Genomic DNA, 21,797 nt, shown 5'->3' with positions numbered 1-21,797 from the left:
GTTGGGGAAAAGCGTGTCGTGGCTCAGCCGGCCTTCGGCCTTCTATCACTGTTTACTTTTTACAAGGCTTTCAGCCAGCTCTCAGCGGCTGCAACCCGTGGAGAAAAAGATGGAATGTTCACATTGAGCAGGCCTCAGACGTCACTTTGTTGGGGAGAGACAGTGCTGGTCTTATGTCGCGCCCACCTCACCGCCCAGGAAAGCGACTTCCTTGGGGACCCAGCCTCTCCGCCCCATGGAGGCGCTCTGTCTAGACAAGCATCTCCAGCCCCTCTCTCTGCCACCCCAGGACCCTGGCCTGTCTCCCCCATCTGCCTCCCATGTCAATCCCGGGTTCTCTGCCTCCTGGAGTTTGGTCTGGGGGAGAGATAGGGGCCCAGGGAAGAGAGGGTACCATCTGACCCAGGCCACACGGTGGGACCATCAGGCCACTCCAGCCTCCAGGACCTAGACATCCCTCCTTCCTACCCTTCTCCAGCCCTGATCAGTCTCCGCTCACCACCCCCCTCCACCCCCCAACACACACAGGTCACCCCTTCCAACCATCTCTCTTGCTTTCCTCTGTCCTAGCTTGGCTTCTTGACAATCCAACAGGCTGTGAGCGCCTCCCCTCTGACCGCCCGCTTCTGCCGCCAAGACCTGGGCTCCGCTCTGCTGGTCTCCCAGGCCACCTGCGCCAGAGTTCTCCGCGGCCGCCAGGGGGCGCCCGAGCCGCCGAGAGGCCACCCCTCTCCCTGCGCCCCGCCCCGTCCGGCCTCGGCCCCGCCCCCTTCCGACGCCCCGCCCCGTCCGGCAGCGGCCACGCCCACTCCAGGCGCTCGCCCCGCCCCGGCCGGCCCAGGCCTCGCTCGCTCCGCTGCCCCGGCGCCCAGGGCCCCCCGGTGCCCCGGTCTCAGCTGTTTGCCGGGTCCCGCCATGGGCCCCGCCGCCCGCCCCGCGCTGAGGCCGCCGCCGCCACCCCCTCCGCCGCCGCCGTCGCCGTCGCCGCTGCTGCTGCTGCTGCCCCTGCTGCCGCTCTGGCTGGGCCTGGCCGGGCCGGGCGCCGCGGCCGACGGCAGCGAACCCGCGGCCCGGGCGGGGCGGGGAGGGGCCCGCGCCGTGCGGGTGGACGTGCGGCTGCCGCGGCAGGACGCCCTGGTCCTGGAGGGCGTCAGGATCGGCCCCGAGGCCGACCCGGCGCCCCCGCTGCGCGGCCGGCTGCTGCTGGTGAGCGCCGCCCCGCCACCTGGCCCGGCCCCGGGACGCGGACCCCGCACCCAGATCCGGCCTTCATCCCGAAGGGCCCAGCGGCCCCCCGGCAGCCCGGAGCCCCCTCCACCCCCAGCCCTCCCAGGCCCCCCGCATTCCGGCTTCTAAAACCTGAGACCCAGATGCCTTCCCTTCCAAACTCATCCCCAAACCCCGGCCTGGCATCCTCTGTGCTCCTGACCCTCCTAACCTCCTCTCCCCCCTCTGCCCGTGGCCCGCTGCCCCACAGATGGACAACGTGGACGCTGAGAAGGAGGTGCCCCGGGGAGGCTGGATCGCAGTGGCCTACGTGGGCAAGGAGCAGGCGGCCGCCCAGTTCCCGCAGGAGAGTCAGGGCAGCGGCCCGCGGGCCTACCCCAAGGCGCTGGTCCAGCAGGTGCAGGGGGTGTATGTGGGGGAGGGGGCGGGAGGAGAGGGGTTCGAGGCACTTGCTGGAGCCAGACTGCCCAGTGGGACCGGAAGGAGCTTCCAGAAAACCCCTAGGCCTGTGTGGGGCCAGGGACCCCGGTGTGTTAAATGGAGTCGGTATGGTGTAGAAACAGGTGTGTGTGTGTGTGGGGGGGGGGGAGTCAGAGAGAGTCAGGACGCCCCCAGGCTCTGAGAATACCCAATGGGGAGTTCCCGAGGCGGGGGGGCGGGGGGAGGAGGGCACAGCACTGTCTGGGTCCCACAGGGCATGTGGGAGAAAGGCAGGAAGAATGAGGGTTTCTGCCCTTGACCTCAAGGAGCGTATAGCCGGTCCCCCCAGAGGAAAGGATGCCTCCTCCGGGCTAGGAGCTGAGGATAACTGGCGACGGGCGTGGGCAGGGTGTCGCTGGGCGTGGGCAGGGCGTCGCTGGGGCATTGTTGGGGCGTGGGCAGGGCATCGCTGGGGTGTGGGCAGGGCGTCGCTGGGCGTGGGCAGGGCGTCGCTGGGCGTGGGCAGGGCGTCGCTGGGCGTGGGCAGGGCGTCACTGGGGTGTTGTTGGGACGTGGGCAGGGCGTCGCTGGGGCGTGGGCAGGGCGTCACTGGGCGTGGGCAGGGCGTCGCTGGGGCATTGTTGGGGCGTGGGCAGGGCATCGCTGGGGTGTGGGCAGGGCGTCGCTGGGGCGTGGGCAGGGCATCGCTGGGGCGTGGGCCAGCCTCGTCTCTGTCCTGCAGATGCGGAGAGCGCTCTTCCTGGGGGCCTCTGCCCTGCTCCTCCTCATCTTGAACCACAACGTGGTCCGAGAGGTAAGCCGGAGGAGGCTTTGGGGCTCTCGGGCTGGGGGGTGGGGTGGGGGACCAAGGCCATCCGACCTCCCTGTGCCCCTACAGCTAGACATCTCCCAGCTTCTGCTCAGGCCCGTCATCGTCCTCCATTATTCTGCCAACGTCACCAAACTGCTGGAGGCCCTGCTGCAGTGAGTCGGGGTTTGAGCTCCAACCCGGGAGGCTGGGTGTTGAGGGTCCCCGGCTTGGCCATGGGCTTGGGGGGCGGGGACGGATCTTGGGAACAGGGCCTTTCCTGTTATCCTTACGGCTGAGCAGGAAGATGGGCGAGGAGACCTGCAGGAGGTGCCAGGGCCTGCAGCGAGGAGGCCGCTCTGTGGGTGGGGGGCACTGGCTCTCGCGAGGAGGAAGCCGGGGATCTGATTGACAGGCTCCTCCCTGGGCTCGTGGGCCTGCCTGGCCTGGCTGGTATGAGAACTGGGGAAACCTACAGCTGGGGAAGGCCTGGGGCCCGAAGCAGAATGGTAACTGGGGGGCGATGGGGGAGGGGGGGTGGCTCACCTCCCCAGAGCCCTCCTGTCCAGCTCCTCGGCGGCTTCCCTCCCAGGAGGACCCAGGCCACAGCGGAGATCACGAGTGGGGCGTCCCTGTCGGCCAACATCGAGTGGAAGCTGACCCTGTGGACCACCTGCGGCCTCTCCAAGGATGGCTACGGCGGATGGCAGGACCTGGTGTGCCTGGGAGGGAGCCGGGCCCAGGAGCAGGTGCGTGCCGGGGAGGGGAGGCTCGGGCAGGACCGCACGCAGGCTGTGTCTCCTGGAGGCCGGGCCACGTCTGATTTCCTCTGGATTTCCCGGTGCTCCGCGTCGAGAGGGTTCAGAGGGATGCTGCCCGCAAGCCTTTCTCAGGCCCCTGTCTGCGCGGGGCAGGCCCCAGCCTCCGGGGTGCAGCCTCATCAGGCGCCTGAGGACGTGGGCCGTGCGGGGCATCTTCAGGTCAGGCAGACGTGGGTTCGGGTCCTGGCTCGGAAATCTCAGCCGAGTGGCCGCAGGCCGCGTGTTTAAGCTCCCTGGTCTCACGCTCCTCGTCGGTGAACAAGGACGGCACGGGGCACAGGATTGGCAGGGCACTGCGTGCACGAAGCTCATGCTGGGCGCTGAGCAAATGGGCAGCTGCTGCTACTTGGAATGTCTTCATTGTTACAAGGGCTTGAGTAGGGTCACCACGTGGCTTTTGAGATCCGGGGGCACTCGGGGCTCTATGCAGAGGGCTGTGGCGGGCACAGAAGGCTGAGGCCTGGGCGCTGCCCTATGAGGTCTCAAAGACAAGCGGGAAGGGGCCTCTCACCCAGACGCGGCCCTGGCAGCCCAGACTAATTCACGTTTGAGCAACAGGAAGAAGCACCCTCTGCGGTGGAAGCAGGCCCTGATGCGGGGGATGGAAGGGCTTTCTGGAAGGGGAGGGAGCCCCTGGGTCTCCCCTGGAGGGCAGCCTACACAGATCTCAGGGGGTGGGGGGGAGGCAGGTATTGGGGGGAGGGGTGTTAGTGAGAGGCCGGGAAGAAGTTTGGGCACAAAGGCTAGAGCTCGGAGAGGGGCAGGTTGGGAGCGGGTCCGAGGGGCCTGGAGGTGGATAACAGCCTGCAGTTCGGTCTGGCTGGTACAGTGGGCACAGCCGAGCGGCCGTGCTGCTGGCCAGGGCGGGCCGTGCAGGAGCTGGATGGCCGTGGAGCCGAGATGCCTGCAGGGCTGCTGGGGCCGGCCCTCAGCCCCACCCCAGGGCCCCTGGGAGTCAGAGCTGCAGCACCTGTGTATCAGACACCCCGCCTTCCCTCTTCACCCGGAGGCTCCCCAGATGCACTGAGCCTGGGCAGGCTGGGCGGTGGGCCTACAGCAGAGCTTGGCCCATGGGGCTCCGGGTTCTGCCCTAAGAGCTTACCCTTAATGGCCACTCAGTGAGTCCTGCCATGTGCCCGCCTAGCTCAGTGTGGCAGGGGCATGACCACAGGGCATTGCCAGCCCGACTCCCGGGGCCCCATCCGGGGAGGAGAGAGGCCAGAGGCCGTCACTGCGGGGTGAGCGCTGGGCTGCTGTGGGCACGGGCCCTCCGGGCACAGTGAGGGCACCGAGCTTCGCTGAGGCGTGTGGGGAGCTCCTTGGAGCAGGTGCCACCACGAATGAGGGCATGACGGGGACACAGAAACCAGGGGGGGGAGGGCAGGACAGTGGGGGACTGGGACTCACAGGTGCCCTCAGCAGCGGCCCCCCCAGTGCCTCTGCCCTGAGCAAAAGCAACGACACTGGCCGCACCAGTCTGTCCAGAGCGTGGCCTCTTGTAACCACAGACAACTCCTCGCCCCTCTGCCCCCGAGGATGGTCGTTGAACTTCAGCGTTGGCTGGGGAAGAACATGGTGGCAGAGAGCTACTGAGAAGGCAGAGCTTTTAAGTGACCGTGTTTATTATTAGTCCTCACACGCCCACAGGCCGCGAGACGTGCCCCTGTGGGCGAGGTGTGCCCGCTGGGGAGCAGCTGGGTCTGGCGTGCGATGTCGCCTCGTTTCCTGAGCCCGCTGCGCAGTAGTCAGCCTGGCTGCCACACGGCACATGGTGGGAGTTCAGGGTGTGAAGTTCCCCCAGGAACTCTGAGCGCCCCCACCCCAGGAGCCGCTCAGAGACTCAGTGAGGCGCGTCGTAGGGTGTCCTCCCTCCGAGGGGCAGCAGCAAGGAAGCACAGGTGCAGAGTGGGGGTGCGGAGAGCTGGGCCGGCAAGGCGAGGGGGAGCACTGGCCCAGCCTGGTGCTCAGACAGAGCTTCCGGAGTAAGGGGCGTCCAGACAGTAGCCCAGGGAAGGGGCAGGGAGAAGGGGCTCCCCAGAGGGGAGCAGTGTATGAAGGCACAAGAGGAAGAAAGGAGCGAGGGACACTCCAGAGGGAGGGGCTGGGGAATGGAGGGCCCTGAGGCAGGCCGAGGGGTTTGGGTTTCTCATGGGGGAAGGGTGGCCAGGAGGGGTGTGGGGTGACCAGGTCTGTGGCTGTGGCTGTGGTGGGAAATGGGGCTGGGGCGGGGGCTGGGGGGGGGGAGGCTGGAGCAGTGGAGGGGTGGGCTGGAGAGGAGGGACATGGGAACCCAAGGAGAGGGAGGCAACAGCCCCTGGGGAGCCCGGACAGAGGTGGGTGGGTGATGGCGGCTAGAGAGCAGAGCAGCAGTGCAGGTTGGGGGTTGGGCGGGGAGTCCTGGCCAGGAAGACACTTGCACGAGTTGCCACAGCAACGGGTTAGCTGCTCAGGAGGGGCCTGGGCTGGGGACAAGGAGGGGCCCTCCTGTGTGGATGGAGCAGTCAGCCGGGCAGACCTGGGACGGAGGCGTCAGGAGAGGGAGCCAGGAGCCGGGAGCCGGTGCTGAGGGACCGCACCTGCCTGGTCCTTGGGGTGGATTTACTGGGGGGAGAGGGCAGGGGCCCCGTGTCCCTGACACCCTGCTCCCTCCCCAGAAGCCCCTGCAGCAGCTGTGGAACGCCATCCTGCTGGTGGCCATGCTCCTGTGCACCGGCCTCGTGGTCCAGGCCCAGCGGCAGGCGTCCCGGCACAGCCAGCAGGAGCCCGGAGGCCAGGTGGGAGACAGCCCAGGGCGTCCCGGGCCCCCAGCCCTCGGGCCTGCCCAACGGTGCGTGTCCTCCCCGCCAGGTGGACCTGCTCAAGCGCCGCGTGGTGCGCAGGCTGGCATCCCTCAAGACGCGGCGCTGCAGGCTGGGCAGGGCGGCGCAGGGCCCCCCGGAGCCTGGCGCCGAGACCTGCGCCGTGTGTTTGGACTACTTCTGCAACAAGCAGGTGAGGCCCCGGCAGAGGCCAGCCATCGGCTGACCTGTGACTCCCCCACTCCACCCAAGACCTCGGAACCACCCCCACCAGCACCGCCGAAAGCAGAATGGGGGGTTGAGGGCCACTGGGGTTTCAGTTCCCCGGCCTGGGTGAGGACACGGGGCCAGGCACCCCCTGGAGGCCTGCGGCTGGGGCCTGAGCCCTTCCTGCCCTCCCCACAGTGGCTCCGGGTGCTGCCCTGCAAGCATGAGTTTCACCGGGACTGCGTGGACCCCTGGCTGATGCTCCAGCAGACCTGCCCGCTGTGCAAGTTCAACGTCCTGGGTGAGCACCACGGGCGGGGCCCTTGGCTGGCTCCACCTGGTCCCACCTGACGCCGCCCTCCCTGCTCTCTCCCCTCCTCCCTGCAGGGAACCGCTACTCAGAGGATTAGCTGCCCCAGCTGGCGCTCTGCACGGGGAGATGGGACCCCCCTCCCACCTGCACTCTGGCCCTCGGCCTGGGCTCTTGGAACAGGACGGCGGGATGGGCAGGACAGGAAACCCTGAGGGTGGGAGGAAAGATGGGGCCTTCCCTGCTGAGCAAGGCACCCCACCACATCCACAGCCCCCAGGCCGACGGTGCGGGGCCCAGACCTGCTGGAAGTGAGGGAGAGAGGCCCCTTTGGGGCCTTTGTGTACAATCCTGGGTGTCCGCCTTCTCGGCAGGCAGCTCCCGGACCCGGGGCAGGGGCCTGGGGAGAGGTGGGGGCGGGGGAGCTCTCTGCCTGCCCGTCAGGACACCCCGGGGCCAAGGCTGCAGTGGCCACTTTTGTGCTTATTTATTGGGGGGTGGGTCAGGGGAGGCGCAGACCATCTTTCAGGACACGTCTTGGTCAAGGCTGGGATGTGAAACCCAGAGGCCTCCTGCCCGCGGGCCTTGGGCGCTAGGCGCCAAGGGCTCACGGCCGTCCCGCGGGCCCCCTCCTGCCGGGGAGACCGGGGACCGCAGAAGCCATCCGGGCCTGCGCCGTCCGTGGGCGGCGGGTCAGTGCCCAGGACACTTGAAGCCCCGGATAAATGTGGTGCATCGTCCACGGGCATCCATTTTTTTAGAAGACTTGGGGCAGGGGAGGTGGTTTAATATTAAAATAAACACGGATATATTTTAACGTAAGAAAACGTGTGGATGTTTTAAGATTAAAAAACAAACCGTGGGCTCCTGCCTGAGGGAGGTGGGTGGTAAGACAGCCCCGTGGACACGCCTGCCCAGTCCTGGAACTAGGACGTGAATGGCCTTGACTCCCGTGATGAAGTGTCCCCGAGAGGGAGACGTCCGAGTGGGCTTCACCGACCACGTGAGGAGTTCTTTGCCGCGGACTTGGAGACGGAGGGGCCACGTGGCAAGGAGGGCCGGCGCCTGAGCCTGCGCAGCCCGACCGACAGCCATCGGCGTGGAACCAGCCCTCGGGGTCAGCGTTCCGCCAGGACCAGAGGAGCCTGGATGCTTCCCCGGAGCCGTCGGAGCCGGACGGAACGCAGCCTGGCAGGTACTTTATTTCAGCTTCGAAGACCCTGCACACCGGCCGGGACTTGTGAATACAGAGCTGGGAGCTGAGGATGCAGAGGGGCCGGCTGTGACGGTCCTTCCCCTGCGCCGGGGCCCAGGCCTCCACTGCAGGGAGCCCTCAGCCTCCCTCAGGGCCCCGGGCTGCACAGACCCTGGCCGTGCCGGTTCAGCTACACACGTGGCCCCTCGGGGCCCTCCTCTGTAAACTGGGTGCCCCGCCTGCGGGCCTGCTCACCAGGGGAAATGTCAGGGAGCTGGGAGCGCGCACCCTAAGTCCTCAGCAAGGTCTCGGGGCCTGTCCCTCACAGGCGTGGCTCGGGGCAGGCTGGAGGCCCCTGAGGAAACTGGACTGCAATGGGCTGGCCTGGCTGGTGGCACCAGTGCCGGGCCACGAGGGTTAGGCCTGGGAGAGCCAGGGCTGGCTGGGTGCCCGATCCCTGGCTGGGTGGGGCCCTGCCCTGCTTTCAGTGGCCTCCTGGGGATCCAATCTCCGGATCCAGAGAAACCCTTTGTGACTTACATTTCCTGAAGGGACTCCTCAAAGAAAGGAGTCTTAATGTGCTCAGAGCCGGGCTGGGAGGCCCCAAGTTCAGACCTGGGGCTAGGGAAGGTGTCATTGTCCCCTGCCGAGTCCAGAGCAGGGACCCCAGCCTCAGACTCCTTTCTTAGCTCACGTACCCCCGTCGGACCCACCTCCAGCTGCTCTCCACCCCTGCACACTCCTCCACTCACCCGCCCTTTGGGGTGTCACCGAGTCCCCTTTGGCCCTTTGCTACGGGGATCAAACGACTGCCTGTCACCTGGCCCAGGGCTAGGAGCTCCTTTCTGCCCTCGGTGTGCCCTCTCCTCCCACTGCGACAGGATCCCCCATTTCCTGAGGCCCACGGTGCGCCAGGCCTCTGCAGGCGATGACCTCCATGGCCGGGGCCTCGTGGTCCCTGCCCAGGACGGGGAGGGCAGGCTCTGCCCCGGCTCAGACGGCGCTGGGAGGCCGGTCGCTGTGGGTGATGGCGAGGGCTTTATTACGTTGGGTGGGTTGCCAGCTACCCGCCCTTTAGCCCCACCCACTGCAGGCTACATGGGCGGCTCCCGGAGCTGGTGTGCAGGGCCGGCCGGCCCCCGGCTTGGTGACAGTCTCCTCCTTAGCCTGGCCAACACCTGGATGGGGTTCTGGGCACAGGTGGTCGAGTAGGTCACATCCTCCAGGGAGGACTTGCTGGATCGGCCACCGGACTGCGAAGATGGCGATGCCCGGCGCTGGCCCGGCAGGATCTTGCCCGCACTAGCTGCCCTGCTGCCAGGTGAGTGCCACCTGCCCAGAGGCCTGAGGAGGACCAGATGGCACGAGCCCCTGTGAGCAAGAGGGACCAGCCCGCCCGTCAGCCCCTCCTCTGGCGAAGCCTCACTCACCCTGGGGACACTCTCTGGGCCGGGACGGGGGGTGCTGCTCCCTGGACTCCCTGGCTGGGACGGGCACAGAGCTGGTCCTGCGGGATCAGCTGCAAAGAGAGCCAAGCTCAGAAAGACCCAGGTCCTTCCCCTGTTCAGAGGGTGGCACAGCCAGAGGGCGAGGGAGGGCCCGGCCTGTGCCCATGGCCCTTCCTCTGAGGGGCAGGGCTTGGGGAGCCTCCAGGTTTGCTTTCTTTCTTGCTTTCTTTTTAAAAATATATTTTATTGATTTTTTACAGAGAGGAAGAGAGAGGGATAGAGAGTTAGAAACATCGATGAGAGAGAAACATCGATCAGCTGCCTCTTGCACACCTCCTACTGGGGATGTGCCCGCAACCAAGGTACATGCCCTTGACCGGAATCGAACCTGGGACCCTTGAGTCCGCAGGCCGACGTTCTATCCACTGAGCCCAACTGGTTTCGGCCAGGTTTGCTTTCTGATGAGGCTCCTGAGTGCACTTGGAATAAGAGTATGAAGGGCCGGAGGGGAGGACTTGGAGCTAGAAGGCACTGTCACACCTCCCATCTTAACACATGCGGGCTGTTTCCCAGCAGTGGCCTGAAGCCGCCTGCGGCGCGGGGGCTCTCAACAGGTTCCCAGCGTGGGGCCAGGGCCTCTCCAAGCCCTCAAGAGCCAGCCCTCAGGTGAGGGCCCAGGCTGCCCACCTTGAGGCCCCCCTGCTGGGCCACCTCCCGAATTTTGGACAGCATGGACTGGAGCCGCCCGTTCTCCTCCTGCAGGACCCGGATGCGGATGTCGTTGGCCTGCACCTGCCTCTCCATGTCGTCCACGACGTTGCCGGAGCCTGTAGGGACAGGTAACCTAGGACCTCACCCGCCAGGGCTGCCTCTGGTGCCCAGCAGGACAGGGCCCCGGGGGGCAGGCATGGTCGGTGGCCCAGCAGGCACAGGGGAGCCGGGCAGGGTCGTGCACGGCCTCCCATCATCCTCCCTCTCCTGAGGCCTGGCTTCTCACCATCCCCACCCCCCGCAATCCCCCCGCTAGGAGACTACATTATAGAATCTGAGAGCTGGGTGAAGACCTAGCAAATAGACAAGCCTGTTTCTGGAAGGCCAGAGAGACAACGCATTGCCCAAAGCCACGCAGCCGCTCTTGGGCATGAGCCAGGAATTCAGCAACAAGGCGCTTTCCCATCCCTCGGGGAGTCACGCTTCCTTGGGGCTGAAATAACCGGGGCGAGCCCCTGCCCTCTTTGGTTCTGGATTTGTAGCGGCTGCTCCCTGCCTGGCAGGGCAGCGGAGAGGGCAACAGGGGGTCCGGCACATAGCGATAGGTCAGCGCTCGGGATGATGACTCGTCGTGGCCAGTTAAACTGCATGGATCTTCCTGGGGCTCTGTGAATGGATCCACCCCTGGAGCTTAGAGGGAGGGCTGCAGGGGCCGGGCCAGGACCCAGGTCCTCTGCTGAAACGGGTCCCTAGCACTCCTGGGCCATGGGGTCCGGGACCCTGGACAGTGGGGGCTGTGCCCTGGAGCAGGCTGCATGGTGTGGTCTGGGAGATGCTCGGACAGGGGCCCAGGGACGTCGAGCGAGGACTGGCACGTGACACGTGGTGATGAGCCGTCTACACAGGCAGCCAGACCTGTGTTTGGATGCGGCTGTGTGACCCAGGCAGTTACCTCACCTCTGGCTTCCATGTCCCCATCTACACAGGCTGGGGAGTTGCAGACCCCCGGGTCGTGCCGCCCTGGGTCCAGCATGCCCTGTGCACCATCCCCGGGCCCTTACTCTGGATCTGGGTCTCGGCAGGCCTGTGCAGGTCCGGGAAGGCCACCAGCAGCCGCTCCCGCTCCCTCAGCGCCTCGAGCTCCCGTTCCAGCCCCGCGACGGTCAGCCGCAGATCTGTCGCCGCCTGCTCCAGGCCTTGCTTCTCCCCGTGCAGGCTCTGCAGCAGCTCCTGGGACAGAGGGAGGCTCAGAGCTGGCCCGGGGAACACTTCCTGGCTCCCCTGGGGACACCCACCCCTTCTACTCCCTAGACGTGGGACAGGCCTGCAGGCACCCAGCTACCGGGGGCTCCTCCCCCTCCCCCTACCCACCTGCTGGGCCTGGAGCTGGCACTGCCCCTGCTCCCTCTCGCTCTGCACGCTCTGCAGCCGCTCCTCCACGTGGGCCCGCTGGGCCTCGGCCTCGGCCAGGCTGCCCTGGAGCTCCTCGCGCTCCTGGTCCAGGCTGTCCAGCTGCTGCAGCAGGGCTCGCTGCTTGGCCTGCAGGGACTGAGCCGGGGTGGGCAGGCGGGAGGCCGTGAGGCCCATGGGGCTCGGCCGAACCACGTGGGACTAAGGAGACTACAGTGTCTGTGACCTCTGCCCCCAGCCCTCCCTTTGAGCCAAGTCAGTCTGTGTGTGTGGGGGGAGGGTGGGGGAGGCTGTGCACACATGTGAAAGGGAAGGGGCAGAGGGAAGAGGGCAAGGGGTGACACATCCGCCCAGTCAGAGCCAGACCCCCGGTTTGCAGACCTTGCCCACTTAGAAAGCAGTTGGCTATCGGCCTCCCCCCAGGAATTTTAGAAAATGTTTTCTTCTTTTCCTTAGATCTCCAGCCCATGTCACTTGGAACCCACATTTCCTGACACCCACTGAGCGCAAAGCAAAAAGAACCAGCCCCGGTCATTTCTGAGTCCTGGGCCGAGCTCTGGCTAACTGTGTGGCCTTGGTCAATTTCCTTCGTCTCACCGAGTCTCAGTTTCTTCCCCCATAAAATGGGGATGACGAGCACCTGCCACCTACTGTCGTGATGAGGAGGAAGGAGGAGGGGGCTGCAGAGGCTGGCCCAGCGCCTGGCTCACAGAAGCCACCTGATGCGTGGCGCCCGTGACTGTTCTTGCAGGGCACTGAGAAAGGCACCCCAGGGGGGCTCCTGCAAGACCCCATTGCCCAGAGCACAGCTGTATCCTGTGCTCCGGTTCATCCTCTGTCCTCCCTATCCTTCCTGTTGCTGATGAATTAACCGCCAGCAATTGGAGTACAGCGCAAAGGCCACCTCCTCCCAGAAGCCCTCCTGGATTAGCACAGACGTGACTATCCGTCCCTGGATCCCTGCAGCACTTTGCCTGCCCCTCTTAGCCACCTGGCAGGGGAGCTGTGGTGGCACAACTGCTTGGCCTCCTTCGGCCGTGTCTGTCCCTGGGTCACCGTCCCCCTGTGCCTGGCTGAGGGGAGGCGCAGATCCTCCATAGAGGTGAGTCAACCCCAAACCTGGGTCTGTGTGGGGGGCAGGCACCTTACACAGATAACCCCCACCCCCACCCGTGGAGCCCTCTCCCTGAAGCCTACAACGCAGGCACCCCGGGCGCTGGCGAAGCCCCCGGCCTCACCTCCTGGTGGCGGACCATGCTGTCGACGCGGGCCTTCTCCTTGTCCAGCTCGGTGCTGGCCCAGCGAATCTGCTGGCTGGCCCCGTCCAGCCTCCCGGCCAGCAGCTGCACCTGCTCCTCCAGCTGCCGCACCTGCCTCTCGGCCTCCGCCCTGCGCTCGGCCTCCTCCTGCAGCTGCTGGGCCTTTGCCTCTGCGGGATCGAGCAGGAACAGGAAAGGACGGGGCAGGGGAGCCCTGGGTGCGGGTCCCTGCACGGCCTCGGACCCAGGCTAGGACCGGGGGTGAATGTGTCACAGCACGTCCCTGGGGCTGTGTCATTGGCCACAACACGGTGCTTGAACCCCACCGGAGGTGGGTTCTGAAAACAGAAGTGGCACCCCAGTCCGGGTCATTACCCAGCAGGGTGGTCGCTCAGGCCTGTGCTGTTCCCTTCACCTTTGCCCCAGGAGCCCAGGGGACAGAGATGGAGGGCACGGGGCACAGGGCACGGGGTACATGTCAGGGCTCCTCACCCACGGCCTGCGTGGACTCCTGCTGCTGCTTCAGCTCCCCCTCCAGGGCGGCCACCTTCCTCTTGAGCTCGCCTGTTTCTATGCAGCCAAGAGAGAGGCCCCTCAGAGGTCCCATCAGGAGGCCTGGCTGGTGGCCTGCATGCCCAGGGTCCCCTAGAGAGTGGTGGCAGCCATCGCCCTGTGGAGGTGCCACCTGGGCTGGAGGGTGAGCTCCGGGAGGTCCAGGGAGCCGGGTCCCCGTCCGCCCTGCTCCCTGCTGGCTGGCGGCCATGTCTCTCTCCCTCCCTGGGCCTGTGTCCCCCACGGAGGCCACGCGAGGCTCAGAGAGACCAGGGATTTGCCCAACTCCCTCCGGCCTCACATTAGCGGGCACTGGCTGACTTCCAGGGTCAGTGGCTGCGTCTCTTTGCCTAATGGCTTTTGCCAAAGCCAGAGGCCACCCTGCTGGCTAGAGGTGCCAGGGGAGCAAACTCCCCAGGAGTCACCTTCAGCGACCAGCAGGAGTGGGTGGGTGAGTGCCCCGCGCCCTCGCCCCTCGGAGGGGCCAGCTCTGGGGTGCGTGCTCTGCCCTGGCCCCAGGGGTCCCAGTGGGCTCACGCTCCAGTTGCCTGCGTGGCAGTGGCCTCCTGACTGTACCTTTTTGGCTGCCTTCCCGCCCTGCTCTATGGCTCACTCCCCAGCCAGGGCTCCTTCCACCCCAACTACTTGTCCAGCAGCCCCGCTGCGACGGGAAGAGCCCACACTAAGGCTGCAGCAGAGCCCTCAGTGAGGGCTCCCCGGAGGAAGTGGCACGCGGGCCCAGCCTCTGGGCACAGACCTGCGAGCAGTTGCTGCTTGTCACGCTCCCACTGGGCCAGCTGCTGCTGGGCCTCGTCCGCCTGCCGCCGCCGCCGCCCCTGCTCCTGCTGCAGCGCCTGCTCCAGCTGGCCCACCTGCTCCCTCAGTCCGCCCTTCTGCTCCTCCGCCTCCTCCAGCTGGGCCCGGAGGGGCCCCACCAGCTGCGTGAGGGCTCCCACGTGCTTGCTGAGGCGGGCCAGGTCTCTGCTCTGCTCTGCCGCCCAGTGGCCCACCGTGGCAGCCGGCAGCGGCTTGAGCCCCATGGTGTTCTGCACCAGCTGCTGAAAGTGGCCCAAGGACGAGGGCAGGTTCTGGCTCTGGCACAGGCCCACGACCGCCCTGCCCACCTCCCGCAGGCTGCCCTGCACGCTGGCGCACGCGTCGCAGGGCACCAGGGCCGTCTCCACCGTCTGCGAGTGGACGCTCCGGGTGCTCTCCGTGGTCCTGGCCGGAGAGTGCAGGGAGACGCGCACGGAGAGGCTGCCGGGTTCCTGGCAGGTGGGGGGCAGGCCTGGAATTGGGGAGGGGGGCTTGATGAACTTGGCGGTCACAAACTCGGGGCTCCTGGCGGGCTCGCCCTTGGCTGTGGGCTTGGAGATGGGGGTCTCCCCTTGGGCTGCCCTTTTCTGCGTTCAGGAAAAGAAAGGGAAAGCAGGTCAGGGGGGTGACGGGCCTGGGCGGGGACCGCTTCCCTGGGGGTTTCTGTGACAGCGTCGCCCCAGGCTCAGGCCCGAGGCTGTTGCTGGACACCAACGTGAACGAAAGAGAACCTTTCTCTGTCCTTCCGCTGCCGAGACTCACTAAGCCCAGGCTCCTCTTTGCTGCCCCCCCCCCCCCCCCGGCTCCAGGCAGTTCCCTCCGTGACACTGGGAGAGCGACAGTGACAGGCACGGGGCCGGGTGCTGGGCTCTTTCCTAGGGGACCCCTCGGTTTCGTTCCGCTCCCATCAGGGCGACAGCGGTGCTTCCCACTGGGTGGTTGTGAGGATGACAGGCTAACCCTTAACAATGGTGCTCGTACGAACACTGTCGCCCAACAACGCCCTGGGAGGTGGGGGCCGCCGTCACTCCCATTGCACAGGTGAACAAACTGAGGCTCAGAGGAGGCAGCGTTTGTCCAAATCCCGCAGGGTAAAGAGCAGAGCCCGGCAGCCCAGACGTGCCCCCGAGGCCTGTGCTGTAACACAAGGCCTTGACTGGGCGGCTCTGGAGTGGACACTCTCCCTCAGCAGGGTGGAGCCAGGAGTGGGCCCGGGGCACGTACGGCGTGCCGGGCCAGGAAGCGGGGGCAGAGTGGGCTGGTGTGAGGGTGACCGCCGTTGGGGCATGGGGGTAGCTGACCCACCTGGGAGAGCATCTGCTGGTAGAGCGTGCCCAGCTTCAGCAGGCTGTTCCAGAAGCGCCGTACCGTGAGCCCCACGGACATGCAGGGCCCCACAGCCCTGGCGGGGGGCACTGTCTGCTCCGAACTGAGGGTGTCCAAGTAGCTGGCACAGCTCTGAAGCAGCAGCAGGAGCCTGTGGGCAGGGGCAGCGGGGTCAGCGCCGGTGCCAGCGCGCCCTCCTGCCGTACAGTCGCAGCCTCTGGCTCCGGGGAACTGGCCCAGGCATCAGGGCCTGGCGCGTCTCAGAACATGCTCTGCCAGGCCAGCTGCAAACCCAACCCATGGGCCACCTCCTCCGGGAAGCCCTTCAGGAGGCCGAGCTTGGGGGTCTCCTTGGTGCAGCGCTCTGCCCGCCCAGCAGTGTCCCGGCGTGTTGCTCTGGGAGGAAGCTCTGGGGGCCGGGCCTGGCCTCAGTGGCATCCTGAGTGCTCGGAGGGCTGGGCAAGTGGCTGCCTCACAGCACAGGGCGCAGGGTTCGAGCCTTCACCTTACAGGGGACAGAGCCGAGTCCTGAGCGGGAGGAGCTTGCCCACAGCCACTGGGTGAGCATTCAGGGCCAGGTGCCCTGCAATTTCCTGATTCTAGTTGGGGGGCTTGGGGAGGCTCTGAAGGGCAAGTTGCTTTTGTGACCATGGAGACTTGGAGTGAAGCGAGCTAGGCCTCTATCCTGACCTCTGAGGTCAAGATCAGAGTCACGCTTACTTTAAGGAAGATGGGTGCTGGGGGGATGTTTGTATTTGCCTGGGAACCAAGCTCTTTTGCAAAACACACCAGGCAGGTGAGTGACCTCCAGTTGCTGCAGGTGCAGGGGGTCACCCCAAACCCACTGGCCTTGGGCAGAGAGGGCCCAGGGCAGGAGGTGCCAACTGTCTCCAGGCCCTGCCTCTCTCGGGGCCGAGCTGTCCTTCTAGGACTGGAGGGGGTCAGTGTGCCCGCTGCACAGGTGAGCGGCACTGGGGTGGGAACGCACTCGGAAGGAGGGTGTGGCGTGGCCTTGCAGAGCGATCTGTCTGCTCAGCCAGGGAGGAGACCCCCTCCGTGGGATACTGCGAACTGCACGACCTTCATCCGTACCCATCACCCCCTCGACATGAGCTGAGCACCTCCCCATGCTACACCCCGAGCCGGTGACAGGGCCCTTCCCCCGGGGCCCTTCCCCCAGGGCCCCGAGCTGCCCTGGCTCTCAGATCCCGCAGCCTCTGCAGGAATTATGCTCACACGTGGAAGCCCGGGGAGGCTCTGACTAACTCAGCAGGGGGTGCGCAGAAGGAGGAGGGAAGGGGTCACAGAGGGGGACGCGTACACTGGACCTGGAGGGACAAGGGGGGCTGAGCCAGACCAGCGAGGAGTGGGCAGAGCGGAGGGAAGGGGTGCTCTGTGCGTACACATTCAGCGCCTCACTGGCTCCAAATGGACTCCAAGGGCTTCTCCCGGCCTCGGAGTGGGTGCCCTGGCTCCCTGGTCCCAGGCCGGCATCCTCCAGCTGCTGGGGTCCCTGCTTGACGGGCCCCCATGACTTCATTAGCGTGCAAGGTTTTGGAGCAGGGGAACGGGAAGGGAAAGCTAAGGACCATGCTAATGTTAGTAAGAGCACAGAAGTGTCGCGGGGGGGGGGTGGGGGGGTGGGGATGGGGTGTGGAGGATCCACTGGCCTCTTCCCAGCAGGGCCAGGGTTTGGAAAACACATCCCATGTCTGGCCCCACAGCACAGCCCACAGGATGCTGGGACAGAAACTCTGAACGGCAGCTGTGGAGTCCCCGACACACGGAAACCCCGAGGAGGCAGCTGGAAGCAGCCAGAGAGGCCGTGGTCAGAGCTGGGGAGTCAGAGAGCCCAGCAGGGCAGCCAGCAACTCCCCGAGGGCGGGTGGGAGAGGACAGCACAGCACACGGCACAGGGGGGATCTCCGTGAGGGCCCTGAGCTGACCTGGCCCCCAACGGTACTCAGAGGTGATGGTTGCTACCAACGTTGCTACCAGGGTGGTCCCATGGCTGCTACTGGCTTACGGGGCGGGTATCAGCACCCCATGAACAGCAGGTTGGTCAGGGCCCTCACCTGTCAATGACCAGCTCCAGGAGCACGGCGTGAGACAGCTGTGTGAACTCCGGGTCGCCCGGCACGTGGTCATAGTGCTCTAGCAGGGCCACCATGTCCAGGTCACAGGCCACGTGGTCAGGAAACTTCCAGGAGGGGAAGCGCACGGGTCCAGCTCGGGAAAAGACGTCTACGATGGTGCCCTGCAGGTCGGTGAGGTCCTTGCGCAGGCTGTCCATGCAGGCCTGACTGCCCAGCAGGTGAGCCATCCTCAGGGCTCCTGGGACGGGCAGAGGGCAGCCCCATCAGCCAGAGCCACGTGGCTGCGGCTAGAGGAACCCTCCTCAGGCCCCTGGCTGCCCAGCCGCTCCGGGGCCCAGGCCCTGGGGAGGAGCCTGCTCACCAACCCCAGGTCACCAGGCCCTCGGAGGCCTTCACAGGTGTCTGTCTACAAGTAAAGCGCTTGGTTCGGATAAGACGCCAATAAAAGCTCCCCATCGATAGTAGTTAGGACTACGGTGATTGCATTGTTAGCGCAACAACAGCACGGGCCATCCTTGTCTGGGGCAGCTGTCTGCCTGCTCCATCTCCCCTCTGTCCCTGCGGCCCGCACAGAACGCTTCTTGTCCATCTTCAGAGTCTGTGGACCTGTGATTTGGGTGAACTGTGTTCACGGCCCGCGACTCAGAAGGCGGGCAAGCGACAGACACTGTTCTCGCCCCTCCCGTGGCTCCTCACGTGCCCCCGGCAGGTGCTGTCAGAGCCAGCGCTCTGTTCAGAGCTGGGCAGCCCCGTGGATGCTGAGCCCTGATCTTTCTGAGCGGCACTTCAAAACGTACAAAGAAGTGGAAAGTGGGGTCTCTGAATGGTCTGCCTCAAAACAAGAAAAGTTCTATTGGGATGGTATCCACAAGTTACCTGAAAGATGGGGGAAATGTGTAGCTAACGATGGACATTACTTTGAACAAAGCACTTTTGATGTTTCTCTTGAAAGTATTGTGTTTTCTTTGATTACAAAATCCGCATTTTTAACCAGTTAATAGCCAATCCGCACTTTTAACCGGTATCCACACTTTTAACCGGTACCCCTACTATTTCCACCTCCCTCATCTCAGAAGGTGGCACCCCTGATGAGTGCACCTGGGCCCTTCCTCCAGACCCTTCCTTTAACCCCACATCCAGCACGGAGCGCTGCCAATCCTACGTCCAGACCACACTGAGAACCCCCACTTCTGTCCATCATCACTGCTCCACGCTCCATCTCCTTCTTTCCTCTGCCCGGCACCGCCTTGCTCCCTGGGGATATGGCAGCCAAAGTGATCCTTTAAAAAGGCAACTCGCCCCCTTCACTCCCTCAACGCCCCCCCCCCAGGGCCCTTGAATGGCTTTCTACAGCATAAAGGCCAGAACACTGCCCCAGGCTCCAACCCCTGTGACCTGCCCCCACCTCACCTCAGCATCTCACCACTCAGCATGTGCCCTTTCCCCCAACTTCCTCGAGATAAGCCATCTCCCTCAGGTCCCAGGCCAGGTGAGGTCCCCCGTACCCCTTCTCCAAGCATCCTGTTCTTTTCCATCTCACTGGCACTGAATCCCTAGTTGAGTAATTACCTGTGCGTGGCAGTCTCTCTACCTGGGAGCACAGGGACTCTCATTTGAGCTCCCTGGGATATGACCTAGCCACCTGGGCGGAGGGGCCTGAGGGCCCCCCTGTGCCCACAGGTGCTGGGAAGCGCAGAGGCACCACGGGGTGGGGTTGTTTGAGGGCTGAGCCTCCAGCCTCGCAGGGGAGTATGCCCTGTTCTCACCTCGGTGCGGGAGCCTGCCCGAGAAGCGGGACGTCTGCACAGGTGCCTGCCCCCCGTCTCAGACCAGCCTGTAGGCTCTGGGGCTCGGGGTCAGAGGCTCATCCGGGTGCCTGATTTCCTGTCTCCAGCGCAGGACTGGCCCCACGCAGCTCTTCAGTCCTGGGAATGAATGAAGGCCAGAGTGCGTGTGTGTGTGTGTGTGGGGGGGGGGGGGGGACTAGGGGAGAGCTTCCTGGGGGGCCCGGAGGAAGCTGTCCCAGGAGAAGAGGCGGGTGTTCCAGGCCGGAGGGATAAAGTGTGGAAAGGACAGGTGGGGTTGCCTGGTTTGGGCCTGAGCACAGACAGCACGCTGCAACTGTGCCAGCTCCGACCACAGGACCTACTGTGCGCCTCTTTCCAGATCTGCAGCCGTGCACAGGTGACAAAACGCAGGCTCTGGAAAGTGAGGGGTTAGCCCAGGGTCACGCAGGGAGCTGGGACTCTGGAGTGCAACATCTCCGGCCAGGCTGCTCTGGGGCAGCTCTGTGCAGAGGAAATAGGATGCGAGTCACATATGGGGTTTGCCATTTCCTATCGGCCACACGAAAAACAGTAAAATGAAACAGGTAAATTAAACTTAACAGTATATTTAACCCAATATGCCCAAAATAGTATCACTCAAACATGAAATATAAATTTAAGGTGTTTTTTTGCATCAAGTCTCAAAAATCCAATATCCATCTGACACTTAAAAGTACATATCCAATTGGACCAACCACTGTTTTCAAATGCACCCCCACATGGGCTGGCGACTACCGTCTTGGACAGGGTAGGTGTGGAGGGCCAGATCCTGTGTGTTTATTCAGCACGCGATGACTGAGTGCCTACTACGTGCTGGGCACGGGGTACAGGGAGGAACCACGATCTATGTCAAGAGGGTCTCTGCAGGGGGCAAGTCCTGGGTGTGTCAGCTGTGTCCGTCCCACCCACAGGGCGCAGAGTATCCACCCCCCAACACTCGCGTACGCACGCAAACACACACAGGCCCACAGGCCTCACACGTGTGTTGCTTCAGCGATTGCCTCTCATGAGATATTGCCGCTCATGAGACTTTATGTCCCCAAAGAACGAGGCAGAAACCAACAGAGAAAAACAGACACACGTCCTGGTTCTCCTTCGCGAAGAGGGCGGACAGACGGCGAGCCAGCCACGCCACCCTGGGAGGAGGCCCTGGAATTCAGGAGCTTGCCGAGATCCCAACGCGTGTCAGATTCCGGTTCTGATAGCAGCGCAAATGTCAAAGAACAAGGAAGAACAGCTCCGTGTACCTGTGTCCGACTACTAGGAACATGGGAGATGTGCAGATAGGAGCGCGGTTTGAAAACCACGTAGGTATGTGTCAGGGGAAGGAGCGCTGGGCACAGGCTTTCAAATTTCTGTAGCTGCCAGCCCGCCCAGCTCCCGACGGGCGCGCCCACCGAGATTCGAGGTCACCGCGGTAAACCTGCACTTTCGAAACCCTCAAACCACGTCTGTGGCGGCTGCTAGTCTCTGACTCAGGATTGCTAATTGCCCGGATCCCTGGGGACAGTGAAGACATGGAGTGACGACCAAGGAGTAGAGGGGCCGAGAGTGGCCTGGGTTGGGGTTCCCACTCCACCCCGTAAGTTGCTATAAGAAATAAATGACGTAACGCCGCTGATGTTTGGCACAGAGTCTGGCTCGTGGTCACGTTCAAGAAATCCCAGCTATCGTTATTATTCTACATGCATGACACTGACGTGAACTGCTTATGGGCTGTGTGTAAGGGAAGACTCCAGCAGACACCCCTTCCTATCACGGCCCCATTTCACAGATGAGGAAGCCAAAGTCCAGGCAAGCGCTCAGAGCCGGCCCGCATGCAGGGGTTGGGCAGGAGAGGAGAGAGGACAGGGAGGGGAGGATCCCAGGGGTCGAAGCAAAAAGATGGGATTCCTCGGGGATCTGGGAAGCAAGAGAGTGGCCTGCAGGGAGGCACCTGTGGGAGTGAGGGGTGGAGCCCAAAGGAGCGGCCCCATGGTGAGGGGCGGGGACAACGGGGACATCTGTAATACTTTCAACAGTAAAGATAAATTAAAAAAATAAAGGAAGCAGCCCCTCCTGGAGATGGCCCATGGGGCTTGCAGGAGGGACTATGGAGGCAGGGGGTGGGGGAAAAGGGCCCAGCGGTCATTAGAGCTTGGGACTCAGGAAGGGGGTGTGGAGGAGGTGGGTCTGAAGCGAAAGAGGGGGCTGAGGGGGTAAGATGGGGGGGCTTTGAGGAGGCAGGCCCGAGAGGAGGGGCTCTCCAAAGTGAGAGGCCGATGGGAGGGAGCTGGGGACTAGGAAGGCGGGTTGGAGCTGCGAGGGACCGGCTTGGAGTAGAGGAGAGGGGGGCTAGGGCCGTGGGGTGCGTGCGGGGGGCGTCCGGCGGGGGATGCAGAACTTCTTACCGGTCTCTGGTGTCGCAGCTTCGGCCCCTGCTTTGGGTCGGCTCATGGAACTGCCCCCCACGGCGCGCCCGCAGCTCCAGGGAACCCCAGCAAACCCTATCCCGGCGCCCCGACCGCTGCCATGGCAACGGCGTCGGGCACCCGCCACTCCGGTGGGGGTGGAGCGGAAATTACGTC

At 64.6% G+C, this 21,797-nt stretch overlaps 2 protein-coding genes across 3 annotated transcripts; one reads left to right on the top strand and one right to left on the bottom strand.

Annotated features, from left to right (window-relative positions):
* Window positions 1-827: 827 nt before the first annotated feature.
* RNF215 (ring finger protein 215) lies at window positions 828-7,412 on the top strand. Its single transcript, XM_054712780.1, has 9 exons — window positions 828-1,206; window positions 1,478-1,624; window positions 2,390-2,461; window positions 2,546-2,631; window positions 3,048-3,204; window positions 5,931-6,050; window positions 6,124-6,267; window positions 6,480-6,582; window positions 6,669-7,412. Exons 1-9 carry the CDS (start codon window positions 916-918, stop codon window positions 6,689-6,691), a joined length of 1,143 nt encoding a protein of 380 aa, XP_054568755.1. The 5' UTR covers window positions 828-915; the 3' UTR covers window positions 6,692-7,412.
* A 1,392-nt stretch (window positions 7,413-8,804) lies between these two features.
* On the bottom strand, window positions 8,805-21,747 carry CCDC157 (coiled-coil domain containing 157). Of its 2 annotated transcripts, XM_028146746.2 has the most exons (12): window positions 21,621-21,710; window positions 19,171-19,329; window positions 17,384-17,642; window positions 15,288-15,459; window positions 13,924-14,569; window positions 13,107-13,184; window positions 12,594-12,784; window positions 11,317-11,493; window positions 11,007-11,175; window positions 9,922-10,061; window positions 9,217-9,305; window positions 8,805-9,130 (listed from the first exon to the last, which is right to left on the bottom strand). In XM_028146746.2, exons 3-12 carry the CDS (start codon window positions 17,629-17,631, stop codon window positions 8,881-8,883), a joined length of 2,160 nt encoding a protein of 719 aa, XP_028002547.2. In that variant the 5' UTR covers window positions 17,632-17,642; window positions 19,171-19,329; window positions 21,621-21,710; the 3' UTR covers window positions 8,805-8,880. The 2 variants fall into 2 exon arrangements, with proteins under 2 accessions (XP_028002547.2, XP_008140660.3); XM_008142438.3 differs by lacking the exon at window positions 19,171-19,329 and having other exon boundaries at window positions 21,621-21,747.
* Window positions 21,748-21,797: the final 50 nt, after the last annotated feature.

Source organism: Eptesicus fuscus, chromosome 23, assembly GCF_027574615.1.
Source record: "Eptesicus fuscus isolate TK198812 chromosome 23, DD_ASM_mEF_20220401, whole genome shotgun sequence".
In the NCBI taxonomy this organism is placed as follows: domain Eukaryota; kingdom Metazoa; phylum Chordata; class Mammalia; order Chiroptera; family Vespertilionidae; genus Eptesicus; species Eptesicus fuscus.
The sequence above is the reverse complement of the archived record's forward strand: the minus strand, read 5'-3'. Positions and strand labels throughout refer to the sequence as shown.